At 60.0% G+C, this 19,825-nt stretch overlaps 1 protein-coding gene across 1 annotated transcript; it reads left to right on the plus strand.

The window, feature by feature from the left end:
- Positions 1–1,113: 1,113 nt before the first annotated feature.
- On the plus strand, positions 1,114–15,559 carry MSLN (mesothelin; the record flags this gene model as incomplete). Its single annotated transcript, XM_080704020.1, has 20 exons — positions 1,114–1,227; positions 1,944–2,090; positions 2,433–2,584; positions 2,627–2,719; positions 3,131–3,196; positions 3,504–3,712; positions 4,043–4,163; positions 5,073–5,193; positions 9,715–9,800; positions 9,914–10,040; positions 10,102–10,292; positions 10,583–10,673; positions 10,797–10,942; positions 11,125–11,308; positions 11,379–11,534; positions 11,605–11,732; positions 14,128–14,258; positions 14,324–14,418; positions 14,531–14,774; positions 15,402–15,559. 20 exons carry the CDS (start codon positions 1,114–1,116, stop codon positions 15,557–15,559), a joined length of 2,760 nt encoding a protein of 919 aa, XP_080560146.1.
- Positions 15,560–19,825: the final 4,266 nt, after the last annotated feature.

Genomic DNA, 19,825 nt, shown 5'->3' on the forward strand with positions numbered 1-19,825 from the left:
CCGGCCTCACCCCAGCCAGCCCTGGCCCAGTTGCTGCTGCTTTCTGTACCTGCTTCCTACCTGTAAAGGGGTCAAGGCAGGCATGGGTGGCACGGGTTTGTAATCCCAGTACTTGGGGGCTGAGACGGGAGGATCACAGGTTCAAGGACAGCCTCCGCAAGTAGTGAGACTCATCAACCTAGCAAGAGCCTGTTTCCAACCAGAAGTAAAATATGCCTGGTGGAATGCCCCTGGGTTCAGTCCCCAGTACCACACAAAGAGAGGGTCAAGCCCCCACCAAAGGGCCACCTCCCCTCCACCCATCCCCTCTGCATCTCTTCCCACGCGGGGTGGTCTGGCTCTTTCCCCCGGGTCTTGCCTGCAGTGGCAGGGGTTGGACTCACATGGCCCTCTCTGCTGGCCCCGCACCACAGTCAGCTCTGCAGGATGACCCTAGGGCCCAGGCCAGCCCCCTTCCCTGGAACAGGCTGCCCCACTGCCGCAATTTCTGCTCTGGCCACTTGGGGTCACTGTCGTACTCCTTTCCTCCAGGCACCACCACTCCTAGGACCTTGCTGCTTAAGACCACAGCGTCCATGGGGCCGGGTCACTCTCACAACCCGGTGGCCCCCAGGGACCTCTTAGACAGGGCTACCCCAGAACATCAAAGGCCTGGCCAGGCCCCCTCGGGGCAAAGGGCTGGACTAAGGCCGTCTTCACACCAGGACTAAAATCTGGTGTTCTCAGGACGCCTCAGCCCGTCAAACAGGCCAGCCGCTTCCTTTAGTTGCAAAAGTCAAGTTCCACCAGGCATGGTGGTGCACACCCGTAACCTCAGTACTTGGGAGGCTGAGACAAGAAGGGCGCAACTTCGAGACCAGCCTCAGCAATTTAGTGAGGTCCTCTGCAACTCTGTGAGACCCTGTTTCAAAATTTAAAAATAGGGTTGGATGTATAGCTCAGAAGTAAAAAAAATGCTCCTACATCCAGTCTCCAATACCAATAAATGAATGAATGAGTAAGTACAAGTCTTCCTACCTTCAAGAGGAAGTCCCCCAGGTGGGGAAAGCTCGTGTCCCCTCTGGGGCCTGCTGAGCAGAGGCACGGTAGGGGCCGTCCCTCAGCCCGGCTGCCATGGAAGCCCAGCCCCGGGACAGGCCAGCAGCCAGTCCCACCCCAGCAGCCTCTGGTGCTCCCATCCCAGCTGGCCCATGCAGCACCTCCAGCCTGCCTGCCCTGGGCCTGCTGGTAGGTGGAGACCCCCACCCCCTGACATACTCTCCCCAGAGGCCCTCCTGCTGTCCAGAGCTCCACTAAGGCCTTCTGCAGACAAACTCTGCTCCTAGCAGGCGAGTGGAGGGCCCAGGGTGCAGCCAAGGGCAGCCTTGGCCCTGGGGGACAGTGCGTGGGCGCGGTGGGCCTCCTCTCTGCCTGGGACCCTCCCTCCAACCTGCCCTCCAGGACCCCATGGGGGCTGCTGGGCCTTAGCATCGCATACCACTGCCGAGGGCAGCTGCTCCGGCCTAGCTGGTGGTCAGGGGCTTCACGCCCATCCTGAGCTGGACAGGGCTTGGGACGAGCAAGGCCACCGGTGCTCCACCCACACGGAGCCCTCTCCTCTGTGTCCCGCGGAGCTGTCAGGGTGCCTCTGAGCTCCCAAGAGCCTTCTCAGGAGCCTAGGGTGGCCTGGTCAGAGCTCAGCCTGACCGCACAGCTGGTGCTGACGTGGCTGAACCAAAACCGCAGGGCCTCGAGGCCCTAAAGCCCTCCTCGTCCTGCCAAGGCGGGTGGGCCGGACTCAGGCCAGGGGTCAGCCTGGGGCACCCAGCACCCTGCCACCTCGGCCTGGAGAAGCTGCTTCTAGAACCATCCAGCAGATGGGAAGGCCCTCTTGTCCAGCCTTCTTGGGGACCTGCTTGGTAAAGCCACCCCGTCCTGGACCCTGGGAGCTGCAGGGGTCGTAGCATGAGGACCTGGTGGCAGCTGAGGGGCCTGAGCTGGGCATCGGCTGGGACGAGCTGCGGTGGCCCAGCCCTCCGGGCATGTTCCTGTGTTCCTGCACTGCCCACAGGACAACCAACCAGCCACTGCGTGGCCCACGTGCACCTGGTGTGAGCTTCAGGGCACAGAGAGCACATGGGCTGGGACGTGTGTCTCTACACCTGTGTGCACAGACACCAGCACATGTGGCAAACGCAGGCTCTCCCCACACACTCCCCGAGGACTGGGCTCCCCCGGGGAGAGGTGTGTGCTGGGCAGCCGCCAACTGTGAGCTCAGCCTCCTGCTCCCCGCGCCCCTTGGGGCCGACGCACGGCGTCACCTGGCACAGCCCAGCGTAGCTCTCGCAAGGAGAGGGCCCACCGGGCAGGGCAGTTGAGTGCCACCCCTGAGCCAGGCATGGAGCCGAGTGGGGCTCCTGGCACCCTCGCCTGGCACCAGCCCTGCGCTCCAGTGCTCAGCTGCCTGGACTGACTCACTGCAGGCCGGGGTCGCTGGCTTCGGAGCACCCAAGGCCGCGCCTACCGCACCTGACTGCCGGGGGCCCCTGGCCGCCTCCCTGAGGCCCGGCAGCACCTCCCCACTGCGGACCAAGCTCCTGCTCAGGTGAGCAGCAGAGGCAGGGACGGGAGCGCCCCCGGAACACAGCTCCGTGCACCTGGCTCCAGCAGCCCTGGCGGTGGCCGAGGCTCTGAGCCACCTGTGTGGGGCAGTGGCTGCCCTGCCCTCCTCCTGGGCCACGTAAGGTCCAGACACCCAAAGACACCCAGCCCAGGAAGACCAGTGTGCGCACCCGGCCCCGGGTCTGGGTGACAGAGCTGGCCGCTAGGCCTGAGAGGGAAGAGCGCTGGGCTGCCAGGTGCGGGGCACCGCCCGCGTCTGTGGGGACCTGCTGTTTGCGAGAGATCTGCTAAGAGTGATGTGCTAATTGGAGGCGTGGGTCCCCCGGGTGCCTGTGATAAGAAAGGCCACCTGCCCCTCCCGCCTCCCTTTCTTTCCGACCTTGGTTTGTGGTGCTGTCTCCCTCCAGAGGCAGGACAGACCCGAGGTCAGGAGTCCTACCTGTCACTGACCTCACCTGCTCTGTGCCCTGAGGCCGGCCTGGGCCGCCTCCGCCCTTCTCTCTGGCTAGTCCTGGACTTGCCACCCCAGCCCTGTGACTTCCTGCCAGGATGACCAGCACTCCCTGCAGTTCAGCCAGGGGCTGCCCCGGAGCAGGTGAGATGACACCGGGCAAAGGAGAGCCCCGGGCCCCTTGGGGTTCCCGAGACAGGCCAGGCGCAGGACTCACCTTGCTGCAGACGCGGGTGGCCTCACGGGCCTGTGCAGAGGAAGGGAGGAGGGCAAGTTCCCAGCGAGTGCGGGCCCAGCCAGGTGGCACCCAGGGCTTTGTGAACGCAGCCCCAGCAGTGCAGGCCTCGGGGCCTAGGACGGATGAGGGGGTTCAGGCCATGGCTGTGAGAGGCCAGTGCTGGCCCAGGCAGCAGGATGTGGAAACACGGTTCCATTGGACAACCCTCCTCAGGCTGGGCAGAGACAAGGAGGGGGCGGTGGAGACCAGAAACGCCTGCCCGGTGCCAGTCACCTCCCCCCCAGGAAAGGGCAAGCATCAGCACCGGGCTCAGCTCGGCAGGCCCCAGACACGCCACCTGGCCGGCTACCTCCCACCCGAATGGCCACCCTCCTGGGTTCTTTCGCTACTAGAGATGTTGCTGAACGCTGTGCGCAGGGCAAGTGAGATAAGGGGCCCCTGCACTCAAAGCCCACCTCCTGATCTGGGTTCCCAGGCAAGAATGTAGCCAGGCCCCCCAGTCTGCTGGTAAGCCCCAGCCCCCCTACAGAGGGTGAAGCGCTCTGGAGGAGACGGGGCTGGCCACCTCTCCCTCTGCTTCAGGGACACAGAGATACATGCGCATTCCGCACACACGTGTGCACACTGGCAAACGTGTGTGTGCACAGTACCCCACACGTGGGCCCAGCACGGCCCCCGGGCTCCGCCAGGGGCTCCTGCTCATGGGGTCAGGGACCGGGCAGCCACGCCACCACCTGGCCCCTGTGTTGCAGGTGCCCTGGCCAGCCTGGGCCTCGCCCTCCTCCTGTCCCTCACTGCCCACGGCGCTCCTTCCCAGGCCGAGGGCTCTCCCGGGGGAGAGCTGGATGCTGCCGGGGCCGACCCACAGGGCTGGTAAGTGTGGCCCCTACTGGAAGCACCATGGAGGACCCAGGGCTGCCGTCGGAGAATCCTGGACAAGGGCCAGAATCCCAGGCCTGCACCTGAGGCTCAGGCTCAGCATGCGAAGCCCCCACAGCCCAGGCTCCCACGCTGGGGCCTGACTGGCCAGTCTTCAAGGTCACTCACCACCCTGGCCCCAGGCCCCCCAAGTCCAGGTCCAGATTCCGCTTACAGTTGGGGAATGGTCCCTGGGCTTTAGAGAGGCTGCAGCCAGGCCAGGCATGTGCAAGGCCTTGGCTGTCAGAGGCCCATGACCCTGGCCAGGGTCCCTCTGAGTCTCCCCAGGGGCCCAGGCCATCGCTCCTGCCCCTCAGCCCCGCTGTCCTGGTCTCCAGCACTTCCTCACTCTGCCCGGGATCTCACTTCTCAGCTCAGCCGCCTCCCCAGTCTCCAGAGCAGGCAGCCACTGGCTGATCAGTCCTTGAGATCCACCAGGCAGGAACAGTTCCCAAGTGGGTCCAGCTATGCCCAGGCTCGTGCTGCCTGAAACCTGTGTGTGGATTTTATTGGTCATACCCTAAGGACGGCTGGGGGATGGCCTTACCTGGGGTCACCCAGCAGGAGCCCCTCAGGCCCTGAGGGTGGAGATGGGCGTCTGAGCTCAAGGCCAGCTGGGCCTGGGCCCTGGGAGCACCACAGACCCTCACCTGGGCAGAAGCCACATCCTGGCCCCATCACGGTGCTCAGACAGGAGGAAGAGCAGGGAGGATGCAGGCAGGGGCTTACCCACAAGGCCTTCTTGCCTCTTGCTCCCTCGGGGGTGGAGACAGGCTGGCCTCAGTCCGCATGCTGCAGTCTCCCCTTTCTTGGGGCTTCCCCTCCTGGCCTCCCAGCCCCTCAGCGTCTTCCTCTCCTGTCCAGGACCAACACTTCCCTCCTGAAAGACTTTTGGTGCCAGCCAGCCAGCCGGCTGTCCCGAGAACAGCTGTCAGCTCTGCTCAGGAGCCTGGCCGCCCAGCAGGTCCCGCTCAAAGCCTGGCAGGTAAGCACCAGTGGGTGCAGAGGGAGGCCAGGCTTCCTGGAGGAGGGCCCAGCAGAGGCTCTGCAGGACCACAGGTGGACAGTGGGGCAGGAGGCCTGCGGGTGTGCAGCTCCTGGAGCAGGGGCCATCTCAAAGCTCCTCTGCCAGCTTCAAACTGTGCCCGGCCTGCTCGTACACACCTCTAATCCCAGTACTTGGGAGGCTGAGATGGAAGGATCGCAGATTCAGAAGCCTTAGCAACTTATCGAGACTCCCAGCAACCTAGTAAGACCCTGTTTCACAAAAAAAAAAAAAATTGCCAGGTGTGGTGGCACATGCTTGTAATCCCAGTACTTGGGAGGCTGAGACAGGAGGATCACAGATTCAAAATAATGACTTTTTAAACAAATTGGGCTGGGGTGTAGCTTGGAGGTAGAATCCCCCTGGGTGCAATCCCCAGACTAGAAAAGAAAGAAGAAAAAAAAAAAGACAGAGTAGATTAAAAACAATAATACCTGCTGGCTGTGGTGGCACACGCTTGTGATCCCAGTTATTGGGAGGCTAAGACAGGAGGATCGCAGTTCGCGGCCAGCCTCAGCTACTTAGTGAGGCCCTTTGCAACTTAGTGAGACCCTATTTCAAAATAAAGAATAAAAATAGGTCTGGGGTGTAGCTCAGAGGTAAAACTGGGTTCAATCAGTGCCCCTCACACACAAAAAACAATAAGACCTAACTTTATGTTGTCTACAAAAATACACACACTTTTTTTTTTTCTAGTATGGGTATTGATTCCAGGGGCAGTCTACTACTGAACTACACCTACAGCCTATTTTAATTTATTTATTTTTATTTTTTATAATTTTTTTCAGTACTAGGGATGGAACCCAGGGGCATTGTACCTCTGACCTACACTCTTAACCCTATTTTTTATTCTTTTTTTTTTTTTTTTTTTGGTGGTACTGGGGTTCCTGAAAACCCTTCTACATCCAGGCTACACTCCCAGACCTATTTTTATACTTTTTTTTAGGAAACAGGGTCTCTTAAGCCAGCACGCTGGCTTCGAACCTGCATGATCCTCCTGTCTCCGCCTCCCAAGCGCGGGGATTACAAGCGTGTGCCACCATGCCCGGCGCTCCTATTTTTTATTCTTTATTTTGAAACAAGGGCTCACCTAGTTACAAAGGGCCTCACTGAGTAGCTGAGGCCATCCAGAAACCACCATCCTCCTGTCTCAGTCTCCCAAATGCTGGGATTACAAGTATGCGCCACCACGCCTCACTTTCTATTTTTATTTACTTATTTAACTTATTTACTGATTTGTACTGGGGATTAAACTCAGGGGCATTTTACCTCCGACCTACACCCCAAAACCTATTTTTGTTCTTTTTTATGATACTGGGGATGGATCCCAGGGACCTTCTACCTCTGGGCTACACCCCCAGACCTGTTTTATTTTATTTTTATTTATTTGGAAACAGGGTCTCACTAAGTTGTGGAAGACCTCGCTAAGATGCTGAGGCTGGCTTTGAACCTGTGATCCTCCTGTCTCAGCCTCCTAAATACTGGGATTACAAGTGTGCGCCACCACACCTGGATCTTTTTTGTTCTTTAAGTTGTGGAGAACCTCACTAAGAAATTGAGGCTGGCCGCAAACCTGCAATCCTCCTGTCTCAGCCTCCCAAGTGCCGGGATGAGAAGCATGTGCCACTTGCCCGGCTTATTTGTTTGAAATGGGGTCTCCCCGGATTGCTGAGAGCCTCACTAAGTAGCTGAGGCTGGCTTCAAACCTGTGATCCTCCTGTCTCAGCCTCCCAAGTGCTGAGATTACAGGGTGTGCCACTGTGTCCAGCCCAAAATACACTTTTGTGTGTGTGGTGGTGTGGGTGGAACCCAGAGGCTTTCTACCTATGGTCTACCTTCCCCGACCTATTTTCTATTTTATTCGGAAAGAGGATCTCACTAAGTTGCTGAGAGCCTCCCTAAATAGCTGAGGCTGGCTTTGAACCTGTGCGATCCTCCTGTTTCAGCCTCCCAAGTGCAGGGATTACAAGCGTGCGCTACCACGCCTGGCCCAAAATACACTTTTAAACAATCTTTTTGTTCATGTGTGTGTGTCAAGACTTGTGTGTGTGTGTGTGTGTGTGTACTGGGGATTGAACCCAGGTGCGTTCTACCTCTGAGCTACACTCCCAAACCTATTTTTTTTTTTTTTTTTTTTTAGTACTGGGGTGGAACCCAGGGCATTCTACCTCCAAGCTACACCCCAGCCCTATTTTTGGGTTTTTTTTTTCTTTTTTTTTTTGGTGGTACTGGGGGTAGAACCCAGAGGCTTTCTACCTCCAGGCTATACTCCTAGACCTTTTTTATATTTTATTTGTAAACAGGGTCTCACTAAGTTGCTGAAAGCCTCACTAAGTGGCTGAGGGTGGCTTCGAACCCGTGCGATCCTCCTGTCTCAGCCTCCCAAGCGCGGGGATTACAAGCGTGCCACCACCCCCGGCTCAGCCCTATTTTTTATTCTTTATTTTGAAACAAAATCTCAGAGTTGCAAAGGGCCTCACTAAGTAGCTGAGGCTGTCTGCAAACCATAATTCTCCTGTCTCAGCCTCCCAAGTACTGGGATTATTACCAGTATGCACCACCACTCTGGCTTCAAAACATTTTAAAAAATATTTTAGACTACCTGAAAATAAAAATACAATTTATCAAAATTTGTGGGTGTGGCAAAAACAACAGCTGACAGCCCTGAATGCACATATTAGAAAGAGACAAATCTAGCCGGGCGTGGTGGCCCATACTTGTAATCCCAGCATTCGGGAGGCTGAGCCAGGAGGATTGCGGTTCGCGGACAGCCTCAGCTACTTAGTGAGACCCTTTGCAATTCAGTGAGACCCTGTTTCAAAATAAATAATAAAAAATAGGGCTGGGGGTGTAGCTTGGAGGTAGAATGCTCAATGCCCCAGGGCTCAATTCCCAGTACTACAAAAAAAAAAAAAAAAATAGGGCTCAGAGTGTAGCTTGGAGGTAGAATGCCCCTGAGTTCAATCCTCAAAACCACACACACACACACACACACACACACACACACACACACACACACACAGCTGGAGGTGAGCCAGGCATGGTGGTGCACACTCATAATCCCAGTAGTTGAGAGGCTGAGCCAGGAGAATTGCAGGTTCGAAGCCAGCCTCAGCAGCTTAGAGAGGCTCTCAGCAAATCTTATGAGACTGTTTCTAATAAATAAAACCAGGCTGGGAGTATAGCTCAGAGGTAGAATGCCTCTGGGTTTCATCTCTAATACCACATGCACACACATAAGAGGGTGGAGGGTGTAGTTCCGAGGAAGCGTGTCCCTAGATCGAATCCCCTGTACCATGGGGGTCATCTATGCACACAGTGTGAAGACACAGAGAAGGGGCCAGTTCCAGGAAAGACAACCCTCCCCCCCTGCCCCGCCCAGGCCCACATGGGGAGTGGGGAGGGGACCTGGGCCCTAACCTCTATTACTAAGGTGCCACCATGCCTGGCCCCCTTGTATTTTTTATTTTGAAACAGGGTCTCACTAGGTTGCTAAGAGTCTCCCTACCTCAAACCTGGTGTCCTGCCTTGGCTTCTACATACTGGGATTACAGGTGTGCACCACTTTTTTATTTATTCATTTATTTTGTACTAGGGATTGAACACAGGGGCATTCTATCTACCACTGAGCGACAGCCTTTTTTTTTTTTTGCAGTACTGGGGATGTAACCCAGGCATTCTACCTCTAAGCCATGCCCCCAGCCCTATTTTTTAATTCTTTATTTTGAAACAGGGTCTCAATGAATTGCAGAGGTCCTCACTAAATAGCTGAGGCTGTCCGCGAACCGCGATCCCCCTGTCTCGGCCTCCCAAATGCTGGGATTACAAGTGTGCGCCACCACGCCCGGCTTGCATCACTATTCCTAAAATGGATTTTGTAAAAAGCATAGACCTCACGCCGGGCGTGGTGGCACACGCTTGTCATCCCCGCGCTTGGGAGGCAGAGACAGGAGGATCGCGCAGGTTCGAAGCCAGCCGCGCTGGCGTAAGAGACCCTGTTTCAAATATAAAATAGGTTGCCGGGCGTGGTGGCACACGCTTGTAATCCCTGCGCTTGGGAGGCAGAGACAGGAGGATCGCGCAGGTTCGCAGGTTCAAAGCCAGCCACACGTGCTGGCTTAGGAGACCCTGTTTCCAAATTTTAAAAAAATGTAAAATAGGTCTGGGAGTGTAGCCTGGAGGTAGAAGGGCTTCCAGGAACCCCAGTACCACCAAAAAAAAAAAAAAAAAAAAGCATAGACCTCCATTATTGTAAACCTAACCTGGAGAACTGTCTTTTAACTATAAATTTAGTCCATTTACATTTAGTAGGGGCTCTTGCTTTCCTGGGCTGTCTCTTCCACCTGCCCTTTCTCACACATAAGCCCAGTTACTTGTTAAAGTGCACCTTCTTCTGGGGGGTTCGGGAGGCCGCCAGGGCAAGTCCAGCTGGACAGAGTGACCTGTTGCCGTCCTGCCCAGCTCAGCTGCTTGGCCAACCTTGCCGCACGGCTCGGCCTTCAGGACGACTTCGCGCTGCACCCGCCCGACCTCCTGCTCTTCTACACGTGAGTCACCCACCCAAGCCCTGACCCCTCGGGCGCCCGTCAGCCTGGCTGAGCTGCCCCAGCAAGCAGACGGAGGCTCAGCCTGGCTCCCTGATGCCCTCCACCTGCCACAGTCTGAGCCAGGTGAGGGAAGCCGACTGCCGGGCCTTCACCCACCGCGCTGCCCAGGGGGACACGGAGCTGTTGGCCAACCTACCCGACCAGAGGGTCGCCCTGCGGCAGGCAGCCTTGGCCTGCCTGGTAAGCACCTGGGGGGCGGCGGGGCCGGGCTCCCGCTGCCGCTGACCTGCTGTCCCTGCAGGGCGTGCACCCCCTGCGGCTCAGTGCCTCTGACCTAGAGTCCCTGGGGGTCCTGGTGTGTGACATGAACGCATCCAGCATCGTGACAGCTGACCCCCGCGTGCTGCGGAACCTGCTGCGCTGCCCCCGGCTGGCTGCTGACCAGAGGGCTGCCCTCAACACCCTGCTGGCCAGTGGGAGGACCCAGCTCGGGTGGGTGGGCACAGGGACCAGGTCAGGGAGGGGTCGGGTGGGCCGGGCGTCTCCCCTCCTTGCCTGGGCCCAGGTGGTCACTGATGTCCACCCTGATGGCCTCTGACTCAGCCCCGCTCGCACTCATCTGCAGCCCACGGGCACGGTGTATGCATAGTAGGGCAGCCCCATGAACTCTGGGTGGGAGCCACCGAGGGCCAAGTGTACTGAGAGCCTCCTGAGCGTCCCTCGCCCGCTCAGCGGAGCTGGGGCGCCACCCCATCCCAACACAGCGCCTTTGTTGACACCAGGCCTCCAGGCTCATGGACCCTGAGGGGGCTGCAGGCCCTGGGACCCCTGGCCACCTACATCAGCCCCCGGCTCTGGGTGCAGGTGCAGGAGGTAAGATGGGGCCACCCCGAGGCGTTTGTGGCATCCTGCCACGCCCTCACGGCACAGAGGGTGTGCGGGACGTGGGCAGGGCGGGCTGCCCCCTGAGGCGGAGCTGCCACGCTGTCCTGCCAGGCCGTGGGCCTGGACTTCTTCCGCACCACAGTGGCCGCCTGCCGAGCCGGGCAGCTTGGCCAGCACAATGCCAGACGCTTCGTCACCAGCTTCCTGGACTCCAGGGCCAACTCCTCCTCCTCGCGACCCAGGCGGGGGACAGGTTGGTGTGGCCATGTGGCTGGGCTGGCTCCAGCCAGTTCCTTGGCTAGAGGTCAAGCCAGGAGCCAGTTGGGTCCAGCTGGGGTCAAAAGCACCGGCCTCGTGGGGGGCCTGAAGTCAGCAGTGGACGGGGCAGGCGCAGGCCTGACTTGGGCTGGCTGAGAGCTGAGCGGGTCCCCGCAGGGAGGCCCTGCGTGCGCGGCGACATCACGGCAGCCACCCTGCGGGACGACCTCTTCCTGGTGCACTATGACTGTGGCCAGCTGCGGTCCTGCCTGGGCGGCCCAGTTCTCAGGGCCAACCTGCACCCCCTGCTGCAGCACCCGCTGCCTGCCGAGTGCCAGCGCGTAGTCAAGGCCAAGCTCACACAGGTGCGCAGGTGCGTGAGGGCGGCCGGGTGGGGGTTGGGGCTGGTGCCGCTCTGACCCCCGGCTGCCCCAGGTCTACCCGCACGGCGTCCCCGAGGACCAGCTGCGCCTTATCACCTCCCTGGTCTACCTGTACTCCCGCGCCGAGATAGGCCAGTGGAACATCACATCCAGGGACACGGTGGTGGCCTTGCTGGCCTCGGACGTGGCGCTGGAGAACCAGACAGAGGTGAGGTGGCCGGAGGCGGGAGGCGGCCCATCTGCTCTGACTCCGGCCTTGACTCCGGCCCTGTCCCCAGGCAGTCCTGCAGAAGTTTCTGGACCTCAATGGCACTGTCACCGGCGCCCTGCTTGTGGCCATCGGGGGCTCCCGCCTCTGCTGGATGAGCCCCCAGCAGATCCAGACCATCCGGCCCTCAGAGTTCCGGTGAGCCGCCCGGCCAGCCACCTACTGGCCAGGGTCGGAGGGGAGACTGAGACTCAGGAAGAAGCAGTCCAATCTGGGACAAGTCTTAAAAGGTGGTCTGGTGTTCTAGGCCCGTTGAAACAAAGTACCACAAACTAGGCGACTTAAAATTAGAAATTTATGCCGGGCGTGGTGGCGCACGCTTGTAATCCCCGCGCTTGGGAGGCAGAGACAGGAGGATCGCGCAGGTTCGAAGCCAGCCGCGTGCGCTGGCTTAGGAGACCCTGTTTCAAAATAAAAATGTAAAAATAGGTCTGGGAGTGTAGCCCGGAGGTAGAAGGGCTTCCAGAAACCCCAGTACCACCAAAAAAAAAAAAAAAAAAAATTAGAAATTTATGCCAGGTGTGTCCTGTCATCCCAGGACTTGGGAAGCTGAGACAGGAGGATTGCAGAGTGAAGGCCAGCCTCGGCTACTTAGTAAGACCCCATTTCAAAATAAATAATCAGCCGGGCGTGGTGGCGCACGCTTTTAATCCCAGCATTTGGGAGGCTGAGACCAGAGAATCGCGGTTGGCGGACAGCCTCAGCTACTTAGTGAGGCCTTTTGCAACTCAATGGGACCCTGTTTCAAAATAAAGAATAAAAAATAGGGCAGGGGGTGTGGCTCAGAAGTCAAATGCCTCTGGGTTCCATCCCCAAACCCGCAAATAAATAAATAAATAAATAAATAAATAAATAAATAAATAAAAAGATGGGCGTAGTGGTGCACGCTTGTAATCCCAGGACCTGGAAGTCTGAGACAGGAAGACCACACACACACACACACACACACACACACACACACACACACACTTATTTTCTAGAACTTCTGGAGACCAAGGGTCAGCAAGGCCAGGCCCACCCTGCACCTGCGCGGGAGGAGGGTCCTCCCACGCCTGCCGGCTCCCTTGGCGCGCCGTCGCCCCTGCAGTCCCTACCTCCGCCTGCACAAGGCTTCTGCCATTCTCCTGAGGATCCAGGGATTGGATTTAAGGCCAAATGAACCCAGTCTGAGCTCATATTTTTTCTTTTTTCTTTTTTTTCCAGTACTGAGGATGGAACCCAGGGGCATTCTACCTCTGAGCTACACCCCCAAGTCCTACTTTTTAGTCTTTTTTAATTTTTAATTTTTTTTTTTTTTGTGGTACTGGGGGTGGAACCTAGGGGCTTTTCTACCTCTGGGCTACACTCCCAGGCCTATTTTATATTTTACTTTGAAACAGAGTCTCACTAAGTTGCTGAAAGCTTCACTAAGTAGCTGAGGCTGGCTTCCAAACTGTGTGTGTGTGTGTGCACAACAACACCCGCCCTAGTCTTTTTTTATATATTTCCTTCCTTCCTTCCTTCCTTCCTTCCTTTTGGTGGTATTGGAGGTGGAATCCAGAGGCTTTCTACCTCCGGGCTATACTCCCAGACCTATTTTATACTTTATTTGGAAACATGGTCTCACTAAGTTGCTGAGAGCCTCACTCAGTAACTGAGGCTGCCCTCAAACCTGTGCGATCCTCCTGTCTCAGCCTCCCAAGCGCGGGGATTACAAGTGTGCGCCACCATGCCCGGCTTTTTTTTTTTTTTTTTTTAATGAAATAGGGTCTCACTAAATTCTTTTTTTTTTTTTTTTTGGTGGTACTGAGGTTCCTGGAAGCCCTTCTACCTCTGGGCTACACTCCCAGACCTATTTTTACATTTTTATTTGGAAACAGGGTCTCCTAAACCAGCACGCGTGGCTAGCTTCGAACCTGCGCGATCCTCCTGTCTCCGCCTCCCAAGCGTGGGGATTACAAGCCTGCGCCACCACACCCAGCTGGGTCTCACTAAATTCTGAAGGGCCTCACTAAGTAGCTGAGGCTGCCTGCAGACCATGATCCTCCAGTCTCAGCTTCGCCAGTGCTGGGATTACACGCGTGCGCCACCACACCTGGCTTGCTCGCAATCGCTCTCTCTCTCTCTCTCTCTCTCTCTCTCTCTCTCTCTCTCTTTCCTTTCTTTCTTTCTCTCTTTTTATGGTACTGGGGATGGAGCCCAGGGGCATTATACCTCTGAGCTCCATCTCCACCCCTATTTTGTATTCTTTATTCTGAAACAAGGTTTCACTGAGTTGCAAAGGACCTCACTAAGTAGCTGAGGCTGGTCCTCGAATTGTGTTCCTCCTGTCTCAGCTTCCCAAATGCTGGGACTACAAGCGTGCACCACCACGCCCATCTCTGACCTTATCTTCAAATCTTATGTACAAACACCTGTTTCCAGATAAGGTCGTGTTCTAAGGTTCTGGGTGGATGCAAATTGGGGGGACTGTTCAACCCAGGACAAAGGCAGGAGGAGGGCTGGGTTCTGGGTGGGAGGGGCCCCAGCCTGCTCACAGCCCCACCCTCCCCAGACTGGCCGGAGCCCTGGACATCTCTTCCTGTCCTCAGAGCCGGAAGGACGCACTCTTCACCATGGCTCGAGAGGCCTTTGGCAGCACCAGGACGCCGGATGCCTACTACCATGACATGCGGCCCTACCTTGGTGAGCCCCGCCCTGCGAGTGGCCCCTCCCTAGAAGCCCCACCCCCACTCACCCCCGCCCCCCAGGTGGCGCCCCGGTGGAGGAGCTGCGACACCTGGCCCAGGCCAACGTCAACATGGACATCGACACCTTCACCAACCTCAACCCCCATGTGCTGCAGGTGGGCGGGGAGGCGGGCGGGCTGGCTGGCTCTGCACCCAGGGCCCAACTGTGCTCTGCCCTGGGGGCCCTGCTCTCCCGGCCACCCCTGTGCTCAGCCGGCTTCCCCACAGAACCTGAGCATCGGCAACGTCAGGATGCTGCTGGGCCAGAACGTGGGGGACCTGCGGAAGGCCCGCAGCCACCCCACGCTCCTCCGCTGGCTGCACAGCCTCAACAGGTCGGCCCTGGGCGAGCTGGGCCTGGACGCCGCCAGCCCCACCCCCGCACACCTGGCCGGCAGACCCCCTACCACCACCCCTCGGTTGCCCCTCACCTTGGGCCCGCCCGGGGAGGACGCCTTGGCCCCCACCTCAGGTACGGCCTGCCACGCCCTCTGCAGACCCCTGGCCCTGCGCGTCCTGCCTGGGACTTGTCTCCCAATGCCTTCTGATTGACACGTCTCGCCCTTCACTGAGCACACCACTGCCTCCTCCAAAACCGGCAGAGCGAGCTGGGCAAGATGGCGATACTTGTCCCATCTGTTGTCTCAGCCTCCCAGCACTGGGGAGGCTGAGACAGGAGGATCGCGGTTTGCAGGCGCCTCAGCTACTTAGTGAGGCCCTCCGCAACTCAGTGAGACCCTGTTTCCAAATAAAGACTGGTAAATAGGGCAGGGGGTGTAGGTCAGAGGTTGAATGTCCCTGGGTTCCATCCCCAGATCTGAAAAAAAATAATTTAAAAAAACTAAAAAATAGGGCTGGGGGCATAGCTTGGAGGTAGAATGTCCCTGGGTTCCATCCTCAGTACCACCAAAACAAAAAACAAACAAACAAACAAAACAACCTGCAGAGATACAGGAAGTAGGGCTGGGGAGCTCCTGAACCTTTTGGACCAAGCAGTGGCCCAGATGGGGTCCTCCCCTGGCCTCCCCGCCTAGGACAGACAGCCTCCCGGGAGGGCCCCGGCTGGCCAGGGCTGACGAGCTCCCGCTTTTCTCCACAGGCAGCCCCCCGCGCGGCCCGGGGCGCCTGCCCCTCTCCCTGGCGTCCGGCCTCCTCTGGCTGCTGCTGCTTAGGGCACCTCTGGGCCCAGGGCGCCTGCTGAGAGGGCGGGGCGGGGGAGGGCTCGAGGTCACTGTCTTGGCTGGGAGATCTGAATAAAGGCCTAGACCATCCTGCCACCTGTGTGCTTGCCAGGGCCCGGTGGGGCCCGGAGACCTTCCCCCCAGCCCAGCCCTGCAGGGGCCGGGAGCAGGACTCCACCTCGCGCCCCCCAGGCCCCTCACAGGCCCTTTGCGAGACCGCAGGAGGGGTGAACTTGGCCGAAGCCACGCGAAATCCTCCCAGGTCCTGGGAGCACAGAGGGCGCGTCTGCAGGGGAGGGGCCACCATTTATTGAACTCCAGCACTCAGGGGCTGCAGGCGGGCTGGGCGGGTGCACAGTGTGGCGGCTTCAGCGTGCGGTCAACACCAGGAGCACAGCCAGAGTCCACGTGAGCCCAAGCCGGGGTCCAAGGAGGGGGCCGCCCCCTGAGAAGGCGTCTGCGCAGAGGGGCGCCTCAGACCTCAGACCTGCCCACCACCCTCTGCCCTCTCAGCCCCCAGTCCTCCCTGGCTCACCTCGGAAGCCGAGGTCTAGGACCAGGTAGCCATTGGGGATGCCCCCGTGGAGCCCCAGGCCCAGCCCGTCCAGGTCTTCCTGCTGCTGCCGGAGGATCCAGTCCCGCACGGGGCTGTTCTCCTCCTCCCTCTTCAGATCCACCACATGTGGTCCCAGCAGTTTTTGTACCTCTGCCACGGTGAGCCGCTGCCAGAGCACCAGGCAGCCATCAGGGCCTCCAGGCAAACCCCCAGACCTCTCCAGCCCACGAGGCCGGCGGCCCCGGCAGCCCTGCCCCCTGGGCCGCCTCCCTCGCCACCCGCTGGCCACGTACCACCACGGTTTCAACAGGCAGCCTCTTGAAAGTAGCCATGTCCACACTCATGTTGTGCTGGATAAGCACCCGCAGGTCCTCCATGGGGGCCCCGCCTACACAGGGAGACAGTGCCTGGAGACCACCACACCCTAACCCCCAGCCACGGAAGCCCACCTTCCTGAGCTGCTCCCACCCAGCTGTGGGGCCGGAAGGAGCCCAAGCTCCCAGCTAGGTTGTGAGCTAGAGGCGCTCACAATCTCCCGGGCACACGCTTGGAGGGTGGGGACAGGGATGGGGACTGCCCAATCACGCCCACGGCGGGAGGCCAAGCAGGATGAGGACCTGGCACTGTGATGGTCTGTGGCCTCGTGGGAGCTGGTGGGTGGCCTGGTGGGATGGGGTCTGGCCTGGTGGGATGGAGGGGTCTGTGGCCTGGTGAGAGTGAGGGTCTGTGATTTTGGAATTGGAAGTCTGTGGCCTGTGGCCTGGTGGGATGGGGGTCTGTGGCCTGGTGGGATGGGGTTTGTGGTCTTTCCTTGCTGTGCCCACCCAGCCCTGTACCCTGACTCACCCAGGAAGGCCTGGATCTTCGCAAAGTATGCAGGCCCACTCATGTTCTGGAAGGCCAAGCAGGCCTTGGTATAGAGGCTGCCCAGCTGCTTACGGCTGCAGGAGTCCAGGTCCTGGGGCCTGACAGCCCTGGGGGCAGCGGGGCCGGGCAGTGAGTGAGAGGCACGAATGCCCACCCTCCCACGGAGCCCCAGGACCTACCACATGACACTGGGGGGCACCGAGCCTAGCTGCTCAGGGCGGAGGGCGCACAGGTAGGTGGGGCGGAAGTCAGCCAGGGCGGCCATGGTGTCCTTGTCCAGCTGGCCCTTCCCCACATAGCGGGCCATCAGGGCAGTCACCTGTGGGAGGAGACCACCGAGGTGCCTTGGGGTGGGGGATGCGCTGTGGCAGCCCGCACGCCTCCGGCTGAGTCCCCGCCGTGGCCTCGGGCTGGATCCCGGGCAGCCACCTGAGCATCCATCTTTTGCCCCTTGCTGACTTGGAGCAGGGCCCGCAGAGTCTCCAGGGAGGTTACGTTCCACTTGCCGATGTCCTCGGGGCTGATGTAGTGGAAGAAGTAGCCCAGGCTTCGGATCAGGGACTCGGGGTAGCCCTGCGGGAAGGTCTGTGGGCAGGGAGTGACCTTGAGGCCCAGCCATTGGCCATGCTGGCAGGCGGCCGGGACTTGTGCTGCCTGTACCTCGTCCAGCGTGCGCTTAAGGATGCCGATCTGCTGGTAGGTGAAGGGGATGGCGTTCACGCGGTCCATCTGGTCGGCCAGCAGGGTTCCGGGCACACAGGCCCGAAGCTCCCAATCCTCGTACAAGATGAGTTCCTCCTCTATTGCGTGGGCCTCCCGCCCCGGGGGGCAGGCCCCTGTTGGGGAGGCAGGGGTGGGGCCAGCTTCCTTCAACCTCTCCCATCTCTCCCATCTGAGACCTTGGGCCTGCTTACCCACTGGAAAAATGAGGCAACTGCACTCTGTGAAGCTTTGATGGAGCAGCTGAGGGGCCAGGAGGGTCACGGGGCGGGGAGGCCCAGGGTGCTAGTCCCCCACCCCTGGACTCCTGCCCCCGCCTGACACCCACCAGCGGGCGGGAGGGGCTCACGTTCTGTGTCCCGCCTGAGCCTGGAGAGGATGGCGGTGAGCTGGGACTTGCGCGAGGGTGGGTGCCGGGAGTGGCGCTGTAACCAGGGGGCCAGCGCGTCCTGAGGGCAGAGTGGGCCGGCTGAGCCTCACAGCAAGAGGCTTTGCAGCCGCCTGGGCTCAGGGTCTCACCTTAGGGATGTCCTGGATGATGGACAGGTCCAACACGACCACCAGGCCCTGAAGGGCGTTCAGGGTAGAGACTGACCAGTTTGACGGAGGGCTGTCCAGATATAGGAGCCCAGCTCAGAGACCCCAAACACAGCTCAGGGCAGGGAGGGGCAGAGGTGCTCTGGCGGGGCACCGATGGGGAGACCTGGGGGCACCCAGCACAGCAGCTGGGCACACTCCAAAGTCCACACCCCACTCACCCATAGGGGGGTCCTCCGCGCTGCAGAGCCGCCCTGGCCGCTGCCTGCTGGCCCCTGTCCAGGGCTCCGGGGCAGCTTGCCAGCCAGGGGAGGAGGGCTTCTGCGGAGCGGGCCACAAAGCGCCCAGGCAGGTCACAGGCCAGGGCTCCCAGAGCCCGCACATCGGCCACGCTCACCCGTGAGCCCCGCACGCCCTGCACACGCCGGAGACTCAGCACCTTTGGGGAGCCCCAAGCCCCCGCTGCCCAGCAGCCACCCAGCCCCTCCCGTACCCGGCAGGCCAGAGCTGCTCGCAGCAGCCGCCGCCGCTGAGGGGCTCCCTGTGGGAGCAGGTCCACGTCGGCCTTGGTGACATGAGAGAAGAAGTGTGCGCAGGCCTGGGGCCCCGGGAACGCAGCCGGGCTGTGAGAGAGGCCATCAGGAGGGCAGCGGGAATATCCCCACGCCCCGCCCGGCTGAGCACCTCTTCCCACGGGGTCGGGTGGAGAGGTGCGCCCATGGGCCGTACTCGAGGAAGGGCAGCAGGTTCAGCGGCAAGGCGTCCAGGTCTTCAGAGGCCAGGTGCTTGGAGAGGCGATGAGCCAGACAGAGCAGCTGCAGGAGACCAGACGTCCGGGCCAGAATGATCTGGCCACTGGCCCTGCCCCACGCCACACACACTGGCCGTGGCCCTGCCCATGAGGAGCCCTGCTGTCCAGGGCCCCTGAGGAGGGCTCGCTGCCTTGGCCCTGGGCCAGCTCCACTGGGCCCCGGGGGCTGGACTGGCTGCTCACTCCCCACTCCGAGTCATGCCATACTGACCACACTTGGGGGACAGACCTGAAGGCTGGCCCGGGCTCCAGAGGGGAGCCTCCAGGTCATCTCAGGCTTGCTCGCAGAGAGCCAGACCCAGATGGGACAGGCTTCCTTGTGGTGGGCTTAGTGACCAGGAAGAGCCTGGGTGGGTGGACACGGCAGGGCGCTTCCCTCCCTGCTGCGGACACATCGGGGCTGACCTGATCCGTCCGGAGCGTGACATTCTCCTGCTTTACGATCCTGGCCAGCTCCCGGGCACGCGCCACGCTCAGGCCCACACAGGTGACTCCACGGAGGCGGCTCAGGCTGAAGCTGGGGGCAGAGCTGGTGTGCACGGCTGCCCTGGGGCCCGCCCCGCCCCACCCCACGGCCCGAGACCCCCTAGCCCAGCGAGTCACTGTCTCCTGGAAGGGGCAGTCGCCACCCAGCCCGGCTGGGGGCGCGCAGGGAGACCCCAGCCCAACTCTCCCCAGGGCAGACGAGGGCAAAGCTGGACACCACCCAAGGCCCCCTGAGCCCCGAGGCTGCTGGGCTTGGGACCCACCTGGCAAAGTCGCGCACGTCGGCCAAGCCTGGGTCTCGAAGCGCGGCCTCCTGGGGGAACAGGGCCTGCTGAAGGCTGCCCCGGCCACTTGCTTCTCTGGCC

Source organism: Muscardinus avellanarius (genome assembly GCF_963383645.1).
Source record: "Muscardinus avellanarius genome assembly, chromosome: 10".
NCBI lineage: Eukaryota > Metazoa > Chordata > Mammalia > Rodentia > Gliridae > Muscardinus > Muscardinus avellanarius.